The sequence below is a fragment of the Siphateles boraxobius genome, unplaced genomic scaffold (assembly GCF_051911475.1).
Source record: "Siphateles boraxobius isolate OS27281-9 unplaced genomic scaffold, OSU_SipBor_1 108, whole genome shotgun sequence".
Classification (NCBI taxonomy): Eukaryota; Metazoa; Chordata; class Actinopteri; order Cypriniformes; family Leuciscidae; genus Siphateles; species Siphateles boraxobius.
The window spans coordinates 353,789-376,773 of NW_027508709.1; the positions used below are offsets into that span (position 1 = coordinate 353,789).

The 22,985-nt window shown below is 42.4% G+C and overlaps 1 protein-coding gene across 1 annotated transcript in view; it reads left to right on the forward strand.

The window, feature by feature from the left end:
- Window positions 1–855: 855 nt before the first annotated feature.
- Window positions 856–22,985, forward strand: part of cfap46 (cilia and flagella associated protein 46) — a 146,466-nt gene continuing 124,336 nt past the window's right edge. The window contains exons 1-7 of the mRNA XM_077247212.1: window positions 856–1,035; window positions 1,186–1,271; window positions 14,237–14,368; window positions 14,713–14,777; window positions 16,645–16,809; window positions 17,704–17,827; window positions 18,167–18,255. Of these exons, the coding sequence (XP_077103327.1) occupies window positions 987–1,035; window positions 1,186–1,271; window positions 14,237–14,368; window positions 14,713–14,777; window positions 16,645–16,809; window positions 17,704–17,827; window positions 18,167–18,255 (710 nt within the window). The 5' untranslated portion in view covers window positions 856–986. The remainder of the gene's footprint in view (window positions 1,036–1,185; window positions 1,272–14,236; window positions 14,369–14,712; window positions 14,778–16,644; window positions 16,810–17,703; window positions 17,828–18,166; window positions 18,256–22,985) is intronic.

The following is a 22,985-nucleotide window of genomic DNA, read 5'->3' on the forward strand; positions in this document are numbered from 1 at the left end:
CAAGTGTGTCCTTTATAAAGCTTTGATTGATATTCTATTTGTATTTGTCTGTTATTGTTGGTGTTTTCGACCAAGTGTGTCCTTTATAAAGCTTTGATATTCTATTCTATTCTATTCTGGATTTACTTGACCGCCGAACCCCTAAAGCATGCCGTAAACCTGATGCAACAGTAAACAGAAGTGTTGAATGTTTGATTCTGTGAGCAGTGAGCAGAGCCTGTCACAGGATTAACTCTACACTAACTCTACACACTTCATCCCCAAAGAGCCCATTAGATGTGGAATTGCAAAGCAATGTACGCACCAACTGGGAACTAAAGAGCTCAGTCTGTAATTTACTAAATTCTGATTGCTACTAGAAACTGTACTGGCGGGTTTAAAAAGACTCTTACTGAATCAAACTCTACTGAGGCCATTCTAACTTTGAGCTCTACTGTAAATCTCATTATTCTATTAATGAGACACAATCCCTCATTACACTCCAATTAATAATTTACCAAACTTCAAGAGAAATATGAGATTAATATTGTGATTAAAACTTTTTTCTCTGGGGATAGACTGAGGAAATTGCATTTTTATTATTAATAAAATAAAAGTAATATATTAAAATATTCAACATTTTAATGACAATTTGAAGATCCATTATGGATGCTGATTTGCACCTTTTAAAATTTGTAGTTACTTTTAATCAATTGTGTGTATATTCCATTCCATCCTATTAGCGATATTAAACGTTATGACAGATTCTGTAAACAGACTCGTGAGTCTGGACTGGTGTAAAAAAAAAAAGAGTTTGACCCTGCGTGCTTTCCGTTCAGCGTCCCGTTGCTAAGAGACCAGTCCAAACACTCGCTGGTTACTCAGCTGAACCGACCCTCAACATAAACAAAACACGTAAACGATAACCTGCTTAAAAATCAATATTTGTCTTTGAACTCTTCTTAAATTTAACAGCTGATCTGCTGTTGAACGTCTGATGACGGGAAATGGATCTTAGAATTCGACAATATTTATTGAAAGCTCAGGAGAAAAGAGGTAACTTAACCGTTAAACTGCGTGTTTATATCGTCTTAATAATATAATATTGTATTGTTAGTCGAGTGAAAACGCATTCATGAGGGGTTAGTTGTCACACAGAGAAAGTCACAGCTACACAAATGCTTGTTTTCCATGTGTTTTGTGCAGATGTTGTGTTTGTGAGGAAAGCGTATGAGCTGATTGGATCTTGTCAGTCTGAGCTCAGTGTTCTGTGTGCTGAACTATCTCTACAGGTGAGACTATAAAACACACTCACACTCTGCTGAATCTGTTCTGAGGTAAAAACTACATTCATTTTCTCCACAGGGAAATTTAAATTGATTTTATACGATCATTTAAAAAAAATGCTTCTATTGAAGCCGCTAGCCTGCATTATTCCTAGTAAAAAACTACATTACCCACAATGCTATACAGAAAACTAAACCAATCAGCAGTAAACTTAAATTAAAATATGTACTATTTTTTATATATATAGGCTATATAATCAACATTTGTACATGAGTAGTTTTACTATTTATCCATCGTTTTTAATTCGGTTAAAAACTGTTCTCAATGCTTCATGTGATTATAGTTCTTTCCTTCACTAAAGTCACTAAAGTTTTTTGTATTTTTGTCTGATTTTCAAAAACATTTTGCTTCAAATTAAACTTTGTAATGTTCCGATTCTCGTAGCTGATTGGCTTGGTTCATGGTTTTTAACTCTTAAATGAAGATCCATATGGGAAATATGAATGGAAAAATGATTTTCGGAACCAGCGCTGCTGAAAAAGGGGCGGGAACTGTTGAACTCTATTCGCGTTCTTCTACACTATTCTATGCCTTTTTTTAGTATGAATATGAGTGGTGTGTTCTTACTGAAAATTTAAAAAAGAAAATATGCACTTTAAATGCATGTGGATTCAACGCGGCCCAGTTGTGGCCCGGATCTGGGTCGACACGATGTTGTTGTCTGGGATGGGTTGTGTCCGAAATCGCATACTTTCCTGAGTAGGTTCTTATTTTGAATAAGTAGTAGGTCATTCGGGTACTTTTTGCCAACTCTTTTATGAGTACTGTGAATTCAGACGTACTTTTTTTTTGTCACATACTGTTTTTCGCTACTATATAGTAGGGAAATATGCGATTTCAGATGCAACTGTTGCAGTCAGGCAGACTTTCTTTGATTTCAAACAAAAAGTTTCACCTGAATTCACTCTGTATTTATTGATTACTCTATGCACTGATGCCATGCCGTTGATTATTCATCAGTATAGGTCATGCACTACGAAAAAACTCTTGTTTTTCTTTACAAATATCAAAACATTCTTAAATCAAGATACATTTACTGGAGAAGCAAAATGACGTAGGATATTAAGTTTATTAAAATTAAGTGAGTTTGTTCTTAAAACAAGAACAAATATCTGCCAATAGGAGGTCCGAAAAATAAACTTAATTTAAAGTGAAAAAGTGTATTTCTGAGGCGGATATTTGTTATAGTTTTAGGCATAAAGTAACTTAATTTTATAAAGAAGTTTTTCATTAAACAAGACTTAATATCTTCAGTCATTTTTAGGGATTAAAATGCTAAATTTGGTTTTACATTGGTTTTAAATTTGGTTAATCTAAATGAACACCAGAATAAAAGTCTACATGATTTTGAAAATACAGAATTATTTTAGAAGAATATGCTTGCTCTTTGTCACAGACAAGACATATTTAAAATAATATATGCCACTTTTTACTCGTAACATAAGATATTTGGTATTATCAGGACCCACAAATATTCCCCCATTGCATTATTGTACATTCTGTTCAACATTATATCAGTTTTATGTAGAAATGGCATTAAAACTCTGAGAACTTGAATTGTTTACTCACACAGAAATTTTATTATGGGTGAATTATACATATTTTCACTATCCACGATAAATATTGTTGCATTTTTGTATTGCGATATATTGTGACATGATATATTGTTTCACCCCTAGTCATTTTGCTCCTCCAGCAAATGTATCTTGATTTAAGTATGTTCGGATATTTGTGCTGGAAAACACAGATGAAGAACATCAGCAGTGTGAACTTTTCATTGATTTAATGACGTTATGGTTAATAAAAGCTGCTTAAACATTATAGCATGCTATGACATGTAAGATACGAGCTTGAATGTCCGTTCTATTTTAAATGTTTAAATCTATATTGATAAGCAAATCACACAGACTGCTCTTGAGTGTTTCTGGTGTGAGGAAACCCCAAGCTCGAGCTGGATATAGCGTAGGGTAAGCACACACACCGCTGAGTTGACTCTCCTGCTGCATCTCGGTGTGTGTGTCAGCCAGCGTGTGAGTTTCTCGTCTCCGGATGAAGACATAATGCTGGGTTAGATAACAGCGAGCGGGAGCTACGCCCCCACGGGCCTTTACTAGCACAGGATTATTGTAACAGCAGCTTATCTCAAAATGTGCTGCCGTTTCATAAAGAGTGAAAATCTCACAAAAACATCCCAAAAATGTATAGCATTAAGAAAAATCAAGCATGATGCGGTTTGCATAGTGACATTTTGACATTGTTCGAATGACAAAATGAAATGCATTCACCCTTCGAGTCTCGTTACTGTAATGCATCCCTATACTTTACATTTTTGTATTTCCTGTTATTCTCATGATAGATTCTCAATACAGTAATACTATGATACACATTTCTTTTATACTTTAATTTAGAATACAGTAAATTGCAAACAGTACAGTGACCTGGACATGTTCTTGACAGGTTTTTGAATCTCACAAAAACATGTCTATCTTTCATCCCAAAACATAAATGATGTATTGCATTAAGAAAACTCAAACATATTGTCATGACCATTAAGATGTGGTTTGTATTTACTCTTCAAAGTCTCTTTACTGTAATGCATCCACATATTTGTGTGTGTTTCCTGTTATTCTCATGATTGATTCTCAATACAGTAATAGTGTAATACACATTTTTTTCATACTAAAGGGGACCTGGACATGTTCTTGGAGGGGTTTTGAGGTGAATCTCACAAAATATGCCTAGTGCAAATAGTAATAAGATGATATTTGCAGATGCTATAAAAAATAATTGTCAGATATTATTTTGCACTTAGGGTTAGGCAGTGCTATTTTAGTATTATTGAGATTCTATTAAATTTGTATTAATCGTTTTTATTTTTATTTTTTCTAATTTAATTAAAATTTTGGTTAAAGTTTTAGTATTTTTGTCATATATGCCTATATATGTTTTTTACATTTTATTTTTACTTATTTTATACATCAAGTTAAACTAAATGAGACATTTTGCATTAGCAATTTGCTGAAATAAAATAAGTTAAAGTGGTATTTTATTTCAGTTAACCTTTATTTTATTCCAAGTAACAAAACTATTTTTCATAGGTGCTAGTTTTAGTTTTAGTAACTTTAATAACCCTGTTCAAAGCTATATCCTCGATTTTCCATTCCACTGCACCAATTTTCCATGGTTTTTAATGTAAATGCACTAGACGGACTCTTTAAATTTTGCACTCATGTCTTTTGCAGCGTTTCATGCATGACATTGCATTTTAACAGCAAGTTCAAGATCTTGTGATTTTTAACTCCAAATGCAAATGTGCATAAAATACAAGATGCAACCAAGACAGCGGCATGCTGACATGGTGTCGGCCCAGATCCGGCCCACATCTGGTACGCATTGAATCCGCATGTACCCGGATCTGGGCCGACACTGTTGCTGTCTGGGCTGCATCGTGCATTTTTTACATCAAAAACACATTCTTTGGGAACCGGCCCCCGCTCCTGTTATCAGGGTGGAGCCAAAAAGGTGGATAGACACTGTGTGAAACATAAATCTAAACATAGAGTCCATAAATGTTTTCACATTGGTGCTCATCCTAAAAGACGGAATAGCAAGCCAAGCAATTGTGTTGCCATTTCTCCTCAAATGTGTGTATAAATCATCTCTTATATGCTGACACAATTCAAAAGTCACATTCGACCAACAGAAAAATACAATCATTTGAACCGTCCCATTCCTGAGAAGAGAAAAGCTGACAATAAGAGCTGAGCAGTTGAGCAGGCTTTTGCTCAATGAGTTGTGAAGTGAGAAATCCTAAATAGATAAGTGACAGCATGCGTTATGGGCATTGAGATTCATCCCTCTCAGAACTGAAGAAGTGTATAATATATACTGAGCTTGTCTGAGGTATAAGCTGAACGCAGGGACTTTTTGCTTTTTGCACTCAAGCACTTTAAAAAGTCCCATTATGTGCTTTCTGATGTGGCAAAATATTTATTACCAGCTGGGAAATATGTTTTAGGCTTGAGGTTTCATTTGTAGAGAAGGTTCTGATGGCAAAGTCGTGCTTAAAGGTTGAAACTAAGTGTTCGAAAACTCAAAATCTTACAAAAAAAAGTTTTGCAAGATCGAAACATAAGATTTACAAGCTTGCAAAATGTAGAAAAATAAAAATATCTCTGTAAACATTATGTTGTTTTTGAGTTCCCTTTCGAAGGGAACTCAACAATACGTCAACGACGCTATGGGGAACGCCTCAGGCGTAACAGGTGTCTGAAATCACTATCAAATCACGTCAATCATATTGACCGGCGACAGCCCGTGAATCATTAGCGTGAATGATTAACGTGCGACCTGGAAGTATAAAGGGGCGCCTTGCAAACATGACAAATCATCTCATCGTCTTCAAGGACTGTCTGTTTGAAAACGCTACTCAATGAAACGGTAAGAAAATGAAATGTACAGCACACGAGTGTGTTTTTTCCTGCCTGGGAGAAGAGCGCGCACGAGGGGTTCTCGAGGGAATCCTCTGTGTGAACTGTGAGCGTTTTTCTCTTAAAACGCTCCGCTCTCGTCTGGCCCTCTTCTCGAGTGAAGGGGGTTCAACGTCTGGTCCGCGTGGTCCCGCTCGTGCCGAGGCAGAGCGGCGACTTGCATCATGGGCTTCCAGATAGAGCTCATCGATCATCTTGAGAGTCCTGTAAACCTCTCAAATGATTCGACGGCTGACGAGGGCGAACTGCAGGCACCAATGGTTTCCTGCAGTTGCTGCTCTTCAGGACGAGCAGGACATGGCTGAGGAGGTTTATAATCAGGTAGATCCTGAACCCTCTCAGCCACCCTGCCCCGTGTATGCAGACCTGGTGGATGTTGTGGAGCGCGCCGCCAACAGGCTGTAGCTGCCATGGCGACGCGCTAGAGGAGAGACCGCTCGCGGTAGGCTTGGCGATCGGTTTCTCCCCCTGCCATACACACCAGCTCAGGTGAGCCTTCCATTCCTTCCTGATCTTCACACGGAGATCGAGAGGGCATGGAAGAGCCCATACTCTGCCAGTATTCACCGACATCAGCGGGTTAATTTCGCTGATGTTGAGGGGATCGCAGAGCATGGGTATGTGTCGATGCCGCCCATTTGACGAGTCGTTTGCGAACTATCTCGTGTCTGGGCAGGCGTCGACACTGAGAGCTCCAACCCTGCCATCCAAACCGCTAAAGTCAACAGCACGTTTGAATGGCAGAGCATACACGACAGCGGTTCAGGCTGGTGCTTCCCTGCACACTATGGCGGTGCTGCAGGCATATCAGGCCGACCTGCTGCAGGATCCTGCATACCGCTGAGATCCGGTTCCACACCCAGGCAGGCGGGAGGGCCTGGCCCTTCACGGTCCGAGGACCGTAGACAGGGCCAGAGAGCCAGTGTCGCCTCTCGTGCGCCCCCTCCGTGGAGGAACAGGGTGCAGAAGAGGCGTGACTCCCGCAAGAAGAGGGATCTGAGGGAGGTTATCCAGCACAAGCGCACACAGTGTCGCTGATGGATAATCTCCCCGGAGGGCTTCATTAAAAAGAAATCCAGCCCTCTCCTTTCTTCTGACTCCCCAGACGTTCATTACATCAGGCCTGGGGCTGGGCCTATGATAAGAACGATGTTCCAATGGCCCGCCTAGGCTTGGCTAGTAGAAACGCCTCTTTCAGGCATGTAAAGTGGTGGACCCCAGGGTCATAAAGAACTATCTGGCGAGTCTTCACTCCGCACGCCGCAGGTGAGCTGACTGGTCTTTTAAGAGTAATTTTTTGTGAATTAAAATTCCGAGATGTATCTCTCTACAGACCTCGTTCCCTGTATAGAGCTATGAGGTCATGTCAAGGTAAGGTAAGAGAAGCTTCCTGGATCATTAGGGCCCTGAAGTTCCCCGTTAGGTGGCCAGAACGATAACTATGTTAGCCTTCGGGCTGCTAGCCACCTCAGGGTAGAGTGGTTGGTCTCTCTCTTTAAATTGTTTTGCTTAGAGTGTTGACTGACGCTAGAGCTTCAGATAGATCTTATGTCCGGCCCACAGGTCCGTTTTGACTTCTTCCTGAGTATGTCGCCCCTTGAGCTCTGTTTGGGTTTTCATTAGGCTGAGCGATTCTGCAGCCCTTTGTATGGAATAATACAGACTATATTCTTTAGTAAGGCTGTGGCTCCTCCGAGCCCTCAGATAGATCTATGCTTGCAGGCTGGCCCTCACCAGGGCCGCCTCTGTAGCTGGCCTAGGCTGTGCCAGGGATATTAGAGGCGCTCTGCTAAAAATTTTAGCATTTCTTCCTCTGACCCTTCACTGTGTGAATGTTGGTTTCTAGCATCCCTGTATAAACAGCCTCCTCCCGTGGGAGTCGTTAGGCCAAGGCCCGCCCCCTTCTCTGCATTCTGGGGTGACTAGAGTAATGCAGCGTGGTGCTGAGGATGGTTTGTAAGGACATGGTAGGCCTCAAACAGGCCTCCGTGGTATATATGTCTTTATTGAGCAGGGTTAGGCCGTCTTTCGCTTCACGAAGAAGACTGGGTTTCCTGCCCGACCCTGCCATGCAGAACTGGCCTATGGATTTAGGCCGCCAGTTTAGGCTTCACTCACCTCGCTGAGCTACTGCTCGAGCGCTAGGTTGTAGGTGGTTGGCTTTCATTCAAGCCCCACTCCCCTAGGTTGGGCACAGATACATTTCTGTCACCCCTAGAGCCGCTGGCAGGCCCGCACCCTGATAACCTCAGGGTGAGGTGTGAGTATTCCCCTGTGATACAGGGTAGGTCTGAGCACTTCACTCCCAGTTCTGTTTTATCCCACCTCGCACCACTATGGCTCGGGTCGAGTATGAAGTAAGCTTCACTTCTTCTTTGGTCGAAGTACGCTCCCCTGAAGCCAGAGCATTGCCCTGAGCTGACGCCCATGCATAGATGGTAGGCCCCTGACTAACTGGGGCCTCCGTTGAGGCAGAGTGGCGTATGTTGTACTCCCCTTGTTTTAAGGGTACTAGCTTTCTTGCGGAGTACACTGCCATGGGCAATGTGATTAGGCACCAGGATGCTGTAGGCGCCATTAGGTAGTAGGCCTCAGCAGGCCTCCTTGATTGGACAGCCCCCCAGAGGGCACTGTAGGCCAGCTCACTTTACGTGGTTGGCCTTGGTGGTTCGGGCAGTTGACTCACTGATGGGTAGTAGGCCTTAAACAGGCCTCCTCGGAGGTGAGTCCCAACATTGTGGGACATACCTTATAGCGCTACTGGAAGCCCATTAGTGAATTATGCTGTGTAGTATGGTTTCCAACAGTGTACTTTATGGCAGAATATGACTTGCTATTAGCTAGTAGGCCCGACCAGGCCTCCCTGATAGGCGAGTCCCCAGCTGGCTGGCCTTAGCAGGCCACCTTATACTTTCACCCGGACTCAGGGCTCAAAGCTACCAGTGAGTTCCCACAGATAGTGGTGACCAGGTGGTAGGCCTCACCAGGCCTCCCTGAAGGTGAGCTCCCCACATACCGTGGTTGTAAGGTAGCAGGCCTCACCGGGCCTCCCTGAAGGTGAGTTCCCACGTACTGTGGTTATCAGGTAGTAGGCCTCACGTGCCTCCCTAAGGGATCAGGTAGTAGGCCTCTCCGGGCCTCCCTGTAACGCTCCCTAGTGGTGCTGGGTTTATGAAGCTAGTGGTCTCTTGCTATCAGTTTCAGCTAGCCTTAATAGGCAGCTGCTGAAGGCGAGCTTGCGCCCTGGCTCGCTAAAGTGTTCATTCTCTGCTAAAGGTTCCCTCCCGGAACCTTTTTCTGCCTACAGCCTGGTTTGCCTACCAGGCAGACCTTGTGCTCCCCTCACGAGGGTCTCTATGAGCATGCGGCTGCCTGAGTCTGGTCAGACGGTCGTAGGCCTCTCGTGAGGCCTCCCAGTTAGATCAGCCCTTAGGCCTTCACAGGCCTCCTCAGTGTTTTGAAACACAGACACTGGGTTGATCCGTGGATCGAGTAGAGAAACTCCCCTCGCTAGCAAGGGTCGGAAAGCACTATGCTGAGTCATACTCTCCGGGATATCCCGTCTCTGAGATCCGGGCCGAGTGGTTCACTGCCAGCTTCGCAGTCCCTCGGGTTGGATGCCTTACTTAAGGCATTTGTCCAGAGGCTCTGTCTTCAGACAGACAGGATTTGGCCAGACTAAGTGTCTATGTACTGGCGCCAGGTCAGGCCGTCCTGGTGGCATTTCGGGGCAGAGTACGTTCCCCTGAATAGTGACTGGCTGGGGTTCCCTTGGGTTCCCTAGCCACATTCCCTAGAAGGGACCCCTTCTAATTGGAAGCTGAGGTTCCAGGCCCTGAGCCGGCCCAGGTAGACCTTTCATTTAACCATGTTTATGAAGGTTTTTCTGTGAGGCTGTAGCTTGGGCTATGACCGTAGGGAATGCTGTCACTGACAGCCCAGTGTGACCTGAGGGTGAGTGGTTCTAGCGTTTCATTTGAAGTTGCTGGTTCTGACAGTTGTCACTGCCACTTGGCATGCACTCCCCTTAGCATGGCGGCGTTGGTATATCGTTCCCCATAGCGTCGTTGACGTATTGTTGAGTTCCCTTCGAAAGGGAACGTCTCAGGTTACGACTGTAACCTATGTTCCCTGAGAACAGGGAACGAGACAATACGTCTCCCTGCCATGCCGCGGGGCTTGCCTACCGTACAGTCCCTTCAGACGATAAGGTGATTTGTCATGTTTGCAAGGCGCCCCTTTATACTTCCAGGTCGCACGTTAATCATTCACGCTAATGATTCACGGGCTGTCGCCGGTCAATATGATTGACGTGATTTGATAGTGATTTCAGACACCTGTCACGCCTGAGGCGTTCCCCATAGCGTCGTTGACGTATTGTCTCGTTCCCTGTTCTCAGGGAACATAGGTTACAGTCGTAACCTGAGACGATTTCCTTCTTCAGAACTGCAAACATTTTTTTACAATGTTGCGCAAACAATTTTTCAGAGTTTCAAATTTGTCAGTGTTCTCCCACTGTAATAGTTTGTTTTCCAGGTTTGAAACCTTGTAAATGGTGATCTGAAAACTGGTGTGCGAATGTTTGAAAAAAAGTTTTGAAACTCTGAAAACTGAGTTTTGCAGGCTTGCAAAGTGATAAAAAAAATGTAAATCTCTGCAAACATAATTTTGTTTTTGAGTTTTCCTTCTTCAGAAGTGCAACACTCTTTTTTACGGTGTTGCGCAATAATTTTTTCAGAGTTTTGAATTTGTCACTGTTCTCCCAGTGTTTAGTTTGTTTTCCAGATTTGAAACCTTGTAAATGGTGATCTGAAAACTGGTGTGCGAATAGGTGAAAAAAAGTTTTGAAACTCTGAAAACTGAGGTTCGAAAGAGCGAAACTTATCACATTACATTACATTTGAACTCCTATTGAGGACTATTTTTTCAGAGCTGAGTTTACAACACCCACTTTGCGGAGATACACCCACACAGTTGCGAGCTTGCGACTCACGTGATTTGTGGCAGCGTTGTCACGCTCTCTGCTCTGGAACTCTGAAACTCAGACTGAGCGAAAATGAAGCTTCGCAACTTAAAAAAAAGCCTGGAGAGAGGGCCTTCTGCTCTTGGCCAATGCTTTGCTGTCTACTGACGTACAGTCCAATCACAAGTCGTATTTACTAGAAAGGTGGGATTGACCGACTGCTCCGCCAATGACGAAAGCGCACAGGATACGCAATAGTGATGTGTCGTTCATTAACGATTCGTTCATTTTGAAAGAATCATTAATATGACTCGGGACTACCGAGTTGTCTCAGAGAGTGATTCGTTCAAGAATGCGCGCAACATCGCATAAGGTACATGAAGTCACGACTGAAATTATTAGTCACTCTTTCGCGAGTCTCGAGTCTTCGTGTTCGGGACGGGTTGGTTTTGTGAAAAGTCACAGTAGCTAAGTATATAACTTAAATTTGCAGTTATGTAATACTATGAAATCTTATCTAAACTCTTGTTTGACCCAAACACAGATTGTTTATATATATATATATATATATATATATATATATATATATGTGTGTGTTTGTGTGTGTGTGTTTATAGATAACAATAATAGTAATAATAAAAACTAAAAACACACCACAGATGCACAAGACATTTAACAAAAAGTGAAATGGACAGGGACAATCATTAGATGGAACTGTTTTATTCAGATGATGTTTATTGCACATATATTTTGATAATTTTATGTTAATTCCCAAAATATAAAGCAATATATACAGTCAGACGCAGTCAATAATACGAATTTGATTTGAGATACCAGCTGTCACGTAACAAAAGAACGAAGGATTCAAGATTAACTAATCATTTCTGTTTCTGCATAGTGCTATATTTGTGAGTCTGACTTGAAGAACGAACGACTCGAAACCGAAGAGATGAACTAATCATTTATCTTTCCAGTACTGACAGCATAGTCTCTATGGGACTGACAGGAAGAACGAAATACTCGGACCCGGCCGAACCAAACCAGACGAACTAATCATTTCTCTTTTCAGTACTGACAGCATAGCCTCGGCCCTCTATGGGACTGACATGAAGAACAAAAGACTCGGACTCGTCCCGAACCCGAAGATCCGAGACTCGCGAAAGATTGACTAATAATTTCAGACGTGACTTCATGTACCTTATGCGATGTTGCGCGCATTCGAGGTCCACACAATATGAACGAATCACTCTCTGAGACAACTCGGTAGTCCCGAGTCATATTAATGATTCTTTCAAAATGAACGAATCGTTAATGAACGACACATCACTATTGCGTATCCTGTGCGCTTTCGTCATTGGCGGAGCAGTCGGTCAATCCCACCTTTCTAGTAAATACGACTTGTGATTGGACTGTACGTCAGTAGACAGCAAAGCATTGGCCAAGAGCAGAAGGCCCTCTCTCCAGGCTTTTTTTTAAGTTGCGAAGCTTCATTTTCGCTCAGTCTGAGTTTCAGAGTTCCAGAGCAGAGAGCGTGACAACGCTGCCACAAATCACGTGAGTCGCAAGCTCGCAACTGTGTGGGTGTATCTCCGCAAAGTGGGTGTTGTAAACTCAGCTCTGAAAAAATAGTCCTCAATAGGAGTGCAAATGTAATGTAATGTGATAAGTTTCGCTCTTTCGAACCTCAGTTTTCAGAGTTTCAAAACTTTTTTTCACCTATTCGCACACCAGTTTTCAGATCACCATTTACAAGGTTTCAAATCTGGAAAACAAACTAAACACTGGGAGAACAGTGACAAATTCAAAACTCTGAAAAAATTATTGCGCAACACCGTAAAAAAGAGTGTTGCACTTCTGAAGAAGGAAAACTCAAAAACAAAATTATGTTTGCAGAGATTTACATTTTTTTTATCACTTTGCAAGCCTGCAAAACTCTGTTTTCAGAGTTTCATAACTTTTTTTCACACATTCGCACACCATTTTTCAGATCACCATTTACAAGGTTTCAAACCTGGAAAACAAACTATTACAGTGGGAGAACACTGACAAATTTGAAACTCTGAAAAATTGTTTGCGCAACATTGTAAAAAATGTTTTGCAGTTCTGAAGAAGGAAATCTCAAAAACAACATAATGTTTGCAGAGATATTTTTACTTATTTACATTTTGCAAGCTTGCAAACCTTATGTTTCGATCTTGCAAAACTTTTTTTTGTAAGATTTTGAGTTTTCGAACACTTAGTTTCAACCTTTCAGAACTTTATTTTCAGTTTTGAATCATGGCAGGATTTTAATCCCATAGAAACAAGACAAAAATACTAAGAAAAGCATTTTTTGCAGTGTGTGCTGTCTAACTTTATCTGCAATGCATACATACAGTAGATTATTCATATAAAGTGATACTATAGCAAATGATATCTCAACTGCCTGATATATATATATATATATATATATATATATATATATATATATATATTCACATATAGTCCAACTTTACTCACATACGTAAAGTACACAGATGTAGAGTGGTATATATTATATAGATTAAAAATAAAAAAACAGAAATAATTACATTGCATAATTATTGATACCCTTTTCTGGGACACTTGAAATTTAGCTCCGGCATTTCAGTGTCGCTAGATCATCTTTGAGATATTTCTACACTCTGATTGGAGTTAACCTGTAGCACATTCAATAGAATGGACATGATTCAGAAAGCCTGTCAATAAAGGGTCTAACAGATGAAAATGAATATCAGAGCAAAAACCAAGCCTTACAGAGCTGTCACAAATCTGTTCTGTGCTTTGTCATGATGGGGGGAGGAATGTAGATTGATGTGGAAAAAAAGTAATTTAAAGCCCCATAAGACAGCAAAACTAAATGTGAAAAAATGAAAGGATATGAAGTATTTTTCCAATGTAAAGCAATATGTACTATAAATCTCATCTACTTGATTGATTATCGTCCTAAAATGTAACTATATTATCGTCCAGCTCTAATCTGATAAATGAAACTGTAAGTTATTATAAACATCATGATTTTCTGTAAAAGCCGATTTGAAACAACGTGTACTGTGAAAAGTACTATATAAATATATATATTTATATATATATATATATTTATATATATATATATATATATATATATATATATATAAAGGGACCATGTAAATTTTTAACATAAATGTTTCCGTTTCATGCATTGTACCGGATTTAGCCAAAGGCTAATTTTCATCTGTAGTCCCCAGACATTGACGTGACTAATGACACCCTGCTCTAATATGCATTCAAAAATGCATTGTATGCACACAGATAAAGTTTAAATTACTTGTACTTTTTAATTTAAAAACTATTTCAGTAGTATTGTGCACATTATTTGTGGGTTTTGATTATTTGAGTGTGTGTTGTGATCTGCATGCAGGAAGGCTGAAATACTTGTTGTGTTGTGTTGTGTTTTCAGCTGGGCTGTAGGGAAATCGCACAGGAATGCTTAAAGATGTACTTGGAAGGGAAACCCGCAGTGACTCAGTTTCTGTGTCGAGCGTATCTCTGCCAGGCTCAGCTCGTCTCTTCACACTCCATTACCTCAGCGGTGAGTCAAAGCAGTGTATGGTGGGATCATTAAAGACTATTCGTCAGGAACATACAGTACGTATAGCATGAACTTTTATAATGAATGACTTCAGAGCAAGGAGAGTCTTTTCACTTGACAACATATAACAACATAACAAGGCTATGGCATCCACACACACATCTTCTTTTCTGTTCTTGTATGCCTGTATGTATTGTAAGATTAATATGTGTGTCATCATGTTTAAGTCTCGATGTTTTTTTCTCAGGGGAATCCAATGAGCCGCTGGTGTTTTGTTTCTGCTTCAGTGTGAAAGTCCCTTACATTTCATTTAGTCCCTATTTCTGTTGTTGTTGTATTTCCAGGAGGACTTGGATAAAGCTGTGATGTTTTATCTGAAGGCTATTGAGATCGCCAAAGACAAGTCCAGGTAGAGTAAACAGAGAAAAGATGATAGAAACAGATTGTCTCTCGTCTCCTGTCCTCATTAAAAATAAGTCTGGCCACATCCTCAAGAAAAACAACCAAGAGGAGAATTGTATTGCTCTTTTATATCTTACGGAGATATTAACCAAAATTTGAGCACACTTTGAGACATTGAAATGTGAAACACTAGAGAAGATGCAATCTTTAATTACTGGGCTCTTAGAAGTCTGAGACTACACACACACACACACACACACACGCTCTCTCACTCACACACACACACTCTCTCTCACTTTCTCACACACACACACACACACACACACACACACACACACACACACACACACACACACACACACACACACACACTCACTCTCTCTCACTTTCTCACACACACACACACACACACACACACACACACACACACACACACACACACACACACACACACACACACACACACACACACACACACACACACACACACACACACACGCACGCACATTTTTGTTTGTTTGTGGAAACCATGATACATTTTTTCAGAATTCTTTGATGGATAGAAAGTTCAAAAGAACAGCATTTCTTTGAAAAATAATCTTTTGACAATCATGTGACACTGAAGACTGGAGTAATGATGCTGAAAATTTATCAGGAATAAATTACATTATTCTAATATATTTAAATAGAAAACTGCTATTTTAAATTTTAATAATATTTCACAATATTACTCTTTTCACAGTATTTTGACCAAATAAATGCCTTGATGAGCATAAGAGACTTAATTAATTGTTCCAAATTTCTGACCTGCATTGTGTATATATACTGTACTTCTTGTTTCTCATTAACTGCAGCGTTTGTAATATTATAGACGCTGATATGGAAAGGAAATTGTTTCAGGCTTTAACATTCATGTGTGTTGAGAGAATTTAAATACATAAGCTTTATGGCAGATCATCAATCATAAACGCCTGTCATCTCAACACTAAGGAACTTCACATGGAGTAAACTTTGAAATATTAACACACTGCAAAAAATGCTTTTCTTACTTAGTATTTTTGTCTTGTTTCCAGTCCAATTATAAAAAAAAAAATCTTAAATCAAGATGCATTTACTAAAGTAGTAAAATGCAATAAGATATGTCTTGTTTTCTAGGGAACTAAATAAAAATGATTAAGTGAGTTTTTGCTTAAAACAAGCAAAATTATCTTCCAATGGGGTGAGAAAAATAATCTTGTTTCTGCTTGAATGAATCTTATTTTTCTCACCCGATTGACAGATAATTTAGCTTGTTTTTAGCAAACTCTCACTTAATTTAAATTGATTCCCCCGGAAAACAAGACATAAAATCTAATGGCGTTTTACTACTTTAGTAAATGCATCTTGATTTAAGATTTTTTAGATATTTGGACTGGAAACAAGACAAAAAGCATTTTTGCAGTGGAAAGTTTAAAGGGAGGTCCGGCATTCAGAGCTCGGCTGCATGATGTGATCCAGCGATGGATGTGTAATCAGTGCATTACTTTAGCAGAGGAAAAACTCTCTGCTGATTCACACGCCGTTCTCTGGTGGATAAATTAGCCACTCGGAAATAGAGTCTTCACCCGTCTCTTTGTTGAGACTCTGCGTTCCTCACCCATCCTGCAATAATTGCTTTATTTCTCATGGACATTGAGGTCTCCCGTGGCTCTTTGAAAAGCCGCTCATTACACTTTCACTAGGTTTCAGATCTGAGCCCAGCGTGCCGTATAAATTGAGATGTACTAAAAAATCGGATTCTGATCTTCCCAACAGTGATATCTTGAATAATTAATCGGGCTATTTTTATTCCCATCTCTTTCTGTTTCTCCCCCGCCTCATTCTTTCTTCATTAGATATCATTTCCTGGTGTTCAACGCCTCGGTGTTGTTCCTGCAGTCCGTCAGGCTGTTCCTGAGGCCCGGGAAGCGTCAGAACCTGGTTTCTTCTCTCACACAGGTGGTCAAGGCTCTGGAGGAGGTTCAGGATCCTGACCATGCATGGAGGGCTGAACTAATGATGTAGGTGTACAGTTATTGTGTTATGCACCTAAGGAAGGAATTTTTTTTAGGAATTTTATTCCTAAAAACTGGGTGTATTTTCTTTTATTTCAAAAAGCGATATCCAAAATGTAAAAATAATTTTGATCCTGCCTTTATTAAATTGAGAGAATTCCACATTTGCACATCTAAACATAACATTTTATAAAACTTGTTGTAATACAAAACAATTTTTTGATGTACTGTGATCAATCAACTGACATATTTTAGTTAAAGATTTTACCTTATTGATCTGTGTGTCTTGCCTTAAACATGTGGATTTAAAAAAGACTGAGAATTTATTGAGAATCACAATTTTCACAACAAAGTGCTGTAGACCGGTTTCACTATCTTTATGCATAGTTCTTTATGATTTTTCAGTGTATTTTGCACATGTTTGTGAGATTTATATGTAGAATTGTCATATGATGAGTTAATGTAATTTTCAATGGTGCAAAGTCAAGCAGAAATCATAATTTGGCTCTTTTGAGGCCATCATGACCTTTGAAGAAGATTTGGCTCAAATCTCATAGATATGCTGCACCTTCATTATGTTGGGTTCTGCCGTGTTTTACACCACTTATACTTATAGGTCAACTCATATAAATCCTTATGATGTGATCAAACTCTTTTATGACCGTTTTATTGATGTAGAAAAGTAATCCTGGAGCACAATGAAAACTCATTTCTAATAAAAGTTATACGATATTTGTCATTGATCTTAAATTGAATCGGACTCTTTGCCTTGACTCTAAAGTCTTTTGTCAAAGGGATTGCATTGGGAATTCAAATAGGCAAAGGCCTGCTGTAAAGCACAAGATTCGTGTCCGAGGGAATAGAGTGAAGGCTCGTATTTCATGTTGTCTTTTTTTCCAGACACCTTGTTGAATGTCTGCTTGATGCTGGGAAGAGGAACGAAGCAGTTGCCATGGCCAAGGTCACCTCTGATTTTATAGAAGCACATAAACCAGAGCTTTATCCCAGGCTTTTCTCCATACAGGTACATCTTCAGGGATTCTCTTATTTATTGCATGTCACTTGCGTTTATTTATCGTGCACAAGCTGCTGCAACCTTCTTCATTAGCTCACGCTCTCTTTCATTATGTGTTTTCTTTATTCTCCACAGAACTACCATGTTTTTGGATAATATCTTATTTAGTTGTTCTTAATTAACACACCACCATAAATTAAAGCACTTCTTTTTTACTCAATATGTTTTGGTCTTGCAGTACTGCTAATATTGCTAATTTCCTCGTTTGTAAGTTGATCTGCTAATTGAATGAATGCAATCGTGTATAAATGTAAATGTAGTTACTGCCTCATTGCATTCCCTCCGCAGGTTCGACACAACCTCATGGATGTCTCTGAAAAGTTGAATGATGAAAACCCTAAATTGCTCGTGATCTACAAGATCCAGAAGCTTAAACAGTAAGGAGGATATTTCTCTCATCAACAGTGATTTTGTCAATTGTGTTCGAATACGTGAACAGCTGCATTTCATTGTTGCAACTTTGCTGTAACACATCTTAACTTCTCCAATGAAAACAACACATATGTTAAAACATTTGATTGTTATAAAAAATAATGATTGTTACCAAACAGGTTTGCTAAAAACGTCTCAGGTTACGTATGTAACCCTGGTTCCCTGAGAGGGAACGAGACGCTGCGTTGAGACGCGGTGGGAACGCTCTGCGTGATTGCGTCGTGAAGCACGTGTATAATCAGTCCAATGGAAGAACGAGACGTCACCGGCGGTGACGTCATAGACCAGGAAGCTATAAAGCACACCAGAAATCAGACCGCAACAGCTTCTGAAAAGGCCTGAAGCAAGTCGATCAGGGCATGCAGGAAGTATGGCAGGAGAACGCAGCGTCTCGTTCCCTCTCAGGGAACCAGGGTTACATACGTAACCTGAGACGTTCCCTTTCAAGGGAACTCGAGCTGCGTTGAGACGCGGTGGGAACCCCATGTCCACTACGCCATAATGAGAAATGCCCGTTCTGTGTGGAGTCCTTGCGCACACTAAGAAACAAGCAGCCTAGCCCCGGGAGTGGAGAGGTCTAGGTCGTAGAATCTGACAAATGTATGCGGTGAGGACCAGCCTGCCGCATTACAAACGTCCTGCAGGGAAACCCCTGAAATTAAAGCCTTAGAGGCAGCCATACTCCTGGTAGAATGGGCGCGGACAGCCATAGGTGAGAGCTGTCCGGCCGCTTCATAAGCAAGTGAGATAGCCTCAACTACCCACTTGCTCATTACCTGTCTAGATGCAGGGCAACCTTTCTTGGTTGAACCGAAGCAGACAAATAACTGCTCTGATCTACGCCACAGGGCAGCTCTGTGAACATAGGCATCCAAAGCCCTAACGGGACATAACAGATTGAGACCTTCCTGATCTGGGGTAACGAAAGGTGGAGGGCAAAAAGCCTGCAGCACAATAGGGCCCGCCACATTAGTGGGGACCTTAGGAATGTAGCCCGGCCTAGGGTGTAAAAATGCTTTCACCATACCAGGTGCAAATTCCAAACATGAAGGAGCCACCGACAGGGCTTGCAGATCTCCAATTCTCTTGATAGAAGAAATAGCGAGAAGAAATAGAGTTTTTAGTGTAAGGAACTTCTCTGAAACCTCTTCAATAGGCTCGAAGGGAGCCAGGGCCAGACCCTCAAGTACAATGGCCAAATCCCAAGCCGGTGCTCTAGAGTGCAATGCAGGCCTAAGCCTCAGTGTACCACGGAGAAAACGAGTAATAAGAGGATCTCTCCCAAGAGAAGAAGCCCCCAAAGGGGAGCGATAAGCAGATATAGCCGCTACGTACACCTTTAAGGTGGAGGGAGATAATCCAGCAGAGAAACGGTCTTGAAGGAAATCGAGAACTGTACCAACCGGGCAGTTAGCAGGATTTAAAAAACGTTCTCCACACCATGTAGAGAACAATTTCCATTTCAATGAATATAGTTTTCTCGTGGAAGGAGCTCTGGATTGAAGGATGGTCTCAACGACCTCAGTCGAGAGACCGGATTCTAAGAGCTGGGCCCCCTCAGAGGCCAAGCCCACAGTTTCCACAACTCCGGGCGAAGGTGAAATATCGTGCCCCCTGCTTGAGATAACAAGTCCCCCCTGACAGGAGTCTCCATGGGAGAGCCGTGCAGAAGGGACACTAGGTCCGAGAACCACACTCGGGTCGGCCAGTGCGGGGCTACTAATAATAGATGAGCCCCCTCCCGGCGAACCCTCTCCAGAACTCCCGGAAGCAATGATATCGGGGGGGATGCGTACAGGTGCAGCCTCGGCCACTCCTGTACCATAGCGTCCAGTCCGAGAGGAGCTGGATATGTGAGGGAGAACCAAAGCGGACAATGGGTTGTATCGTAAGATGCGAAAAGATCTATCTGAGCTTGACCATAGTTCTCCCATAGGAGCTCCACCACCTCGGGGTGAAGTCTCCACTCCCCGGGCCTCAGCCCCTGTCTTGACAGGATATCTGCTCCCACATTCAAATACCCTGGAATATAAACTGCCCTGAGTGACAGTAATTTTCCCTGGGCCCATAGGAGGATCTGATGAGCCAGTTTGCATAATAATAGGGACCTCAGACCCCCCTGATGGTTGATGTAAGAGACCACCGATGTGTTGTCTGTGCGGACGAGCACATGATGGCCTCTCAGGTCTGGCAGGAAGTATTTGAGAGCCTGAAATACCGCCATCATCTCTAGTCGGTTTATATGCCACGAAAGCTGATGGTCCTGCCAGACACCTGTCGCCGAGCGGCCACTCATGACCGCCCTCCAGCCTGTGAGGGAAGCATCCGTCGATAGCGTTACGCGTCGACAAGAAGCCCCCAATACTGGGCCTTGGGCGAGGAACCAAGGTTTCTTCCACATGACCAAGGCACGTAGGCATAGCCGCGTGACCTTGATCGTGCGAAACGGATTTCCCCTCGGAGAAAACCCCTTGGTCCTGAGCCACCACTGCAGGGGTCTCATGTGCAGGAGGCCAAAAGTAACTACGTTGGACGCAGCTGCCATGAGACCCACCAGTCTCTGGAACTGTTTCACAGTGAGTGACTGGCCTAGTTTTACCATATTTACGGCTGTGAGAATCGCAGAAATACGAGCTGGAGACAATCGTGCTTGCATAGTTGTCGAATCCCACATCACCCCTAAAAAAGTGGTCCTCTGGGCTGGGAGGAGCACACTCTTCTTGGTGTTTAGCCGCAACCCCAACCTTTTTAAGTGAGACAGAACGACATCTCGATGCCGAACTGCCAACTGCTCGGAACGAGCCAGGATCAACCAGTCGTCGATATAGTTTAATACGCGAATGCCCTGGAGTCTCAGAGGAGCCAGTGCTGCATCCACGCATTTCGTAAAGGTGCGGGGTGATAAACCTAGGCCGAATGGAAGGACCCGATATTGGTATGCCTCGCCCCCGAAAGCAAACCTCAGGAACTTCCTGTGATGAGGATGAATGGATACATGAAAGTAAGCGTCCTTCAAGTCTATTGTGACAAACCAGTCCTCGGACTGAATCTGTGATACAATCTGTTTGAGTGTAAGCATCTTGAACTTGAGTTTCTGAACTCTGCTGTTTAACTGACGCAGATCTAGAATAGGACGCAACCCCCCATCCTTCTTGGGAACGATGAAGTAACGGCTGTAAAACCCTGACTCTCTGCTGGGAGGAGAAACCCTTTCTATAGCCCCTTTTTGCAGAAGCGTCAGTACTTCTAGTTCCATGACCCGAGCCTGCCTTGGGTCCACCACTGTGGGAAGGACCCCTTGAAATCTGGGCGGACGAGAACCGAACTGAATTCTGTAACCCTTTTCTATTATATGCAGGACCCACTGAGAAATATTTGGCAGTAGTTTCCACGCTGCCAGAAATTCTACTAAGGGGACCAGTGTCTCGAGACTGGCCTCGGGATTCGGTTGTACGGACATTTCGGTGCCCTGAAGCGGCGAACCGGCAGGGAACAACCGAACTGACCGTTCTACGATCCTCCTCGGAGAATCGTATGGGGACCCTGACACCTCGGTGCCCTGAAGCGGCGAACCGGCAGGGATGTGGCAGCTCTGCGACTCTCCTCAGAGAATCGCCCCCCAGAGGGTGCCGAGGATGAACGATTTCTCGAAATCGTCCCTCCTCGGAGGGGACCACCCTCAGAAGCCTGACGCCTTGGGCGTCAGGACTTCTTCTTAGCCCAAGCCTTCTTAGAGATGACGGTCCTCAGATCTTGCCTACCCCTAGCTGGCCTGGACTGCGACCGCCACCCAGATTCCCCAGATTGTGGAGGAGCCCGAGTGGCGACGCTCTGTTTTTGATGCACTCTGTGCTGTGAGGAGCTTGTACTCGGATGAGACTGCTCGGATTTAATAATCATTTTTCGCCCAGCAGTCTCAGGGATATTGAAACGTCGAGGAAGAAACCTCTGGAACGCAGCCGATTGTTTTTTCGTTTCTTGAAACCTATCGACGACACAGTTGATAGCGTCGCCGAACAAACTTGAAGGTGACAGTGGCGCGTCCAGAAGAACAGACCTATCTTTATCCTTTATATCAGACAGATTTAACCAAAGATGCCGCTCCGTGGCCACCAGGGCTGCCATAGAACGGCCCACTGATTTGGCCGTCTCCTTGGTGGCCCGGAGAGACAGGTCTGTTGCGCGACGCAATTCTCGAATTGCGTCAGCGCTGACTTCCTCACGTTCATCGATATCCTTCAGCAGATCAGCCTGGTATGCCTGCAGTATAGACATAGTGTGCAGACATGACGCAGCCTGACCTGCTGCCGAATAAGCTTTACCCACCAGCGAAGATGTAGATTTTAATGGCTTGGTGGGTAACGTCGGGGTTTTTAATGATGACGATGACTCGGGAGAGAGATAGCTCGCGAGCGTCTCTTCAGCCCGAGGCACCTTAACATAACCATAATCAGATGCACCCAAAACATTACTGTAACATGAAGTTTGTGGGTTAAAAACTCTGAATGACGCCAGTTTATTCCACGATCTCGAAACCTCATTGTGGAGATCGGGAAAAAACGGGAGTCCCCGACGTGGAGGCTGTGTTTTAGATGGTAAAAATCTTTCATCTAATAAACTTTTTCTAGTAACACTCAAAGAATCATCGGCTGGCCATTCAATATTTAATCTAGCT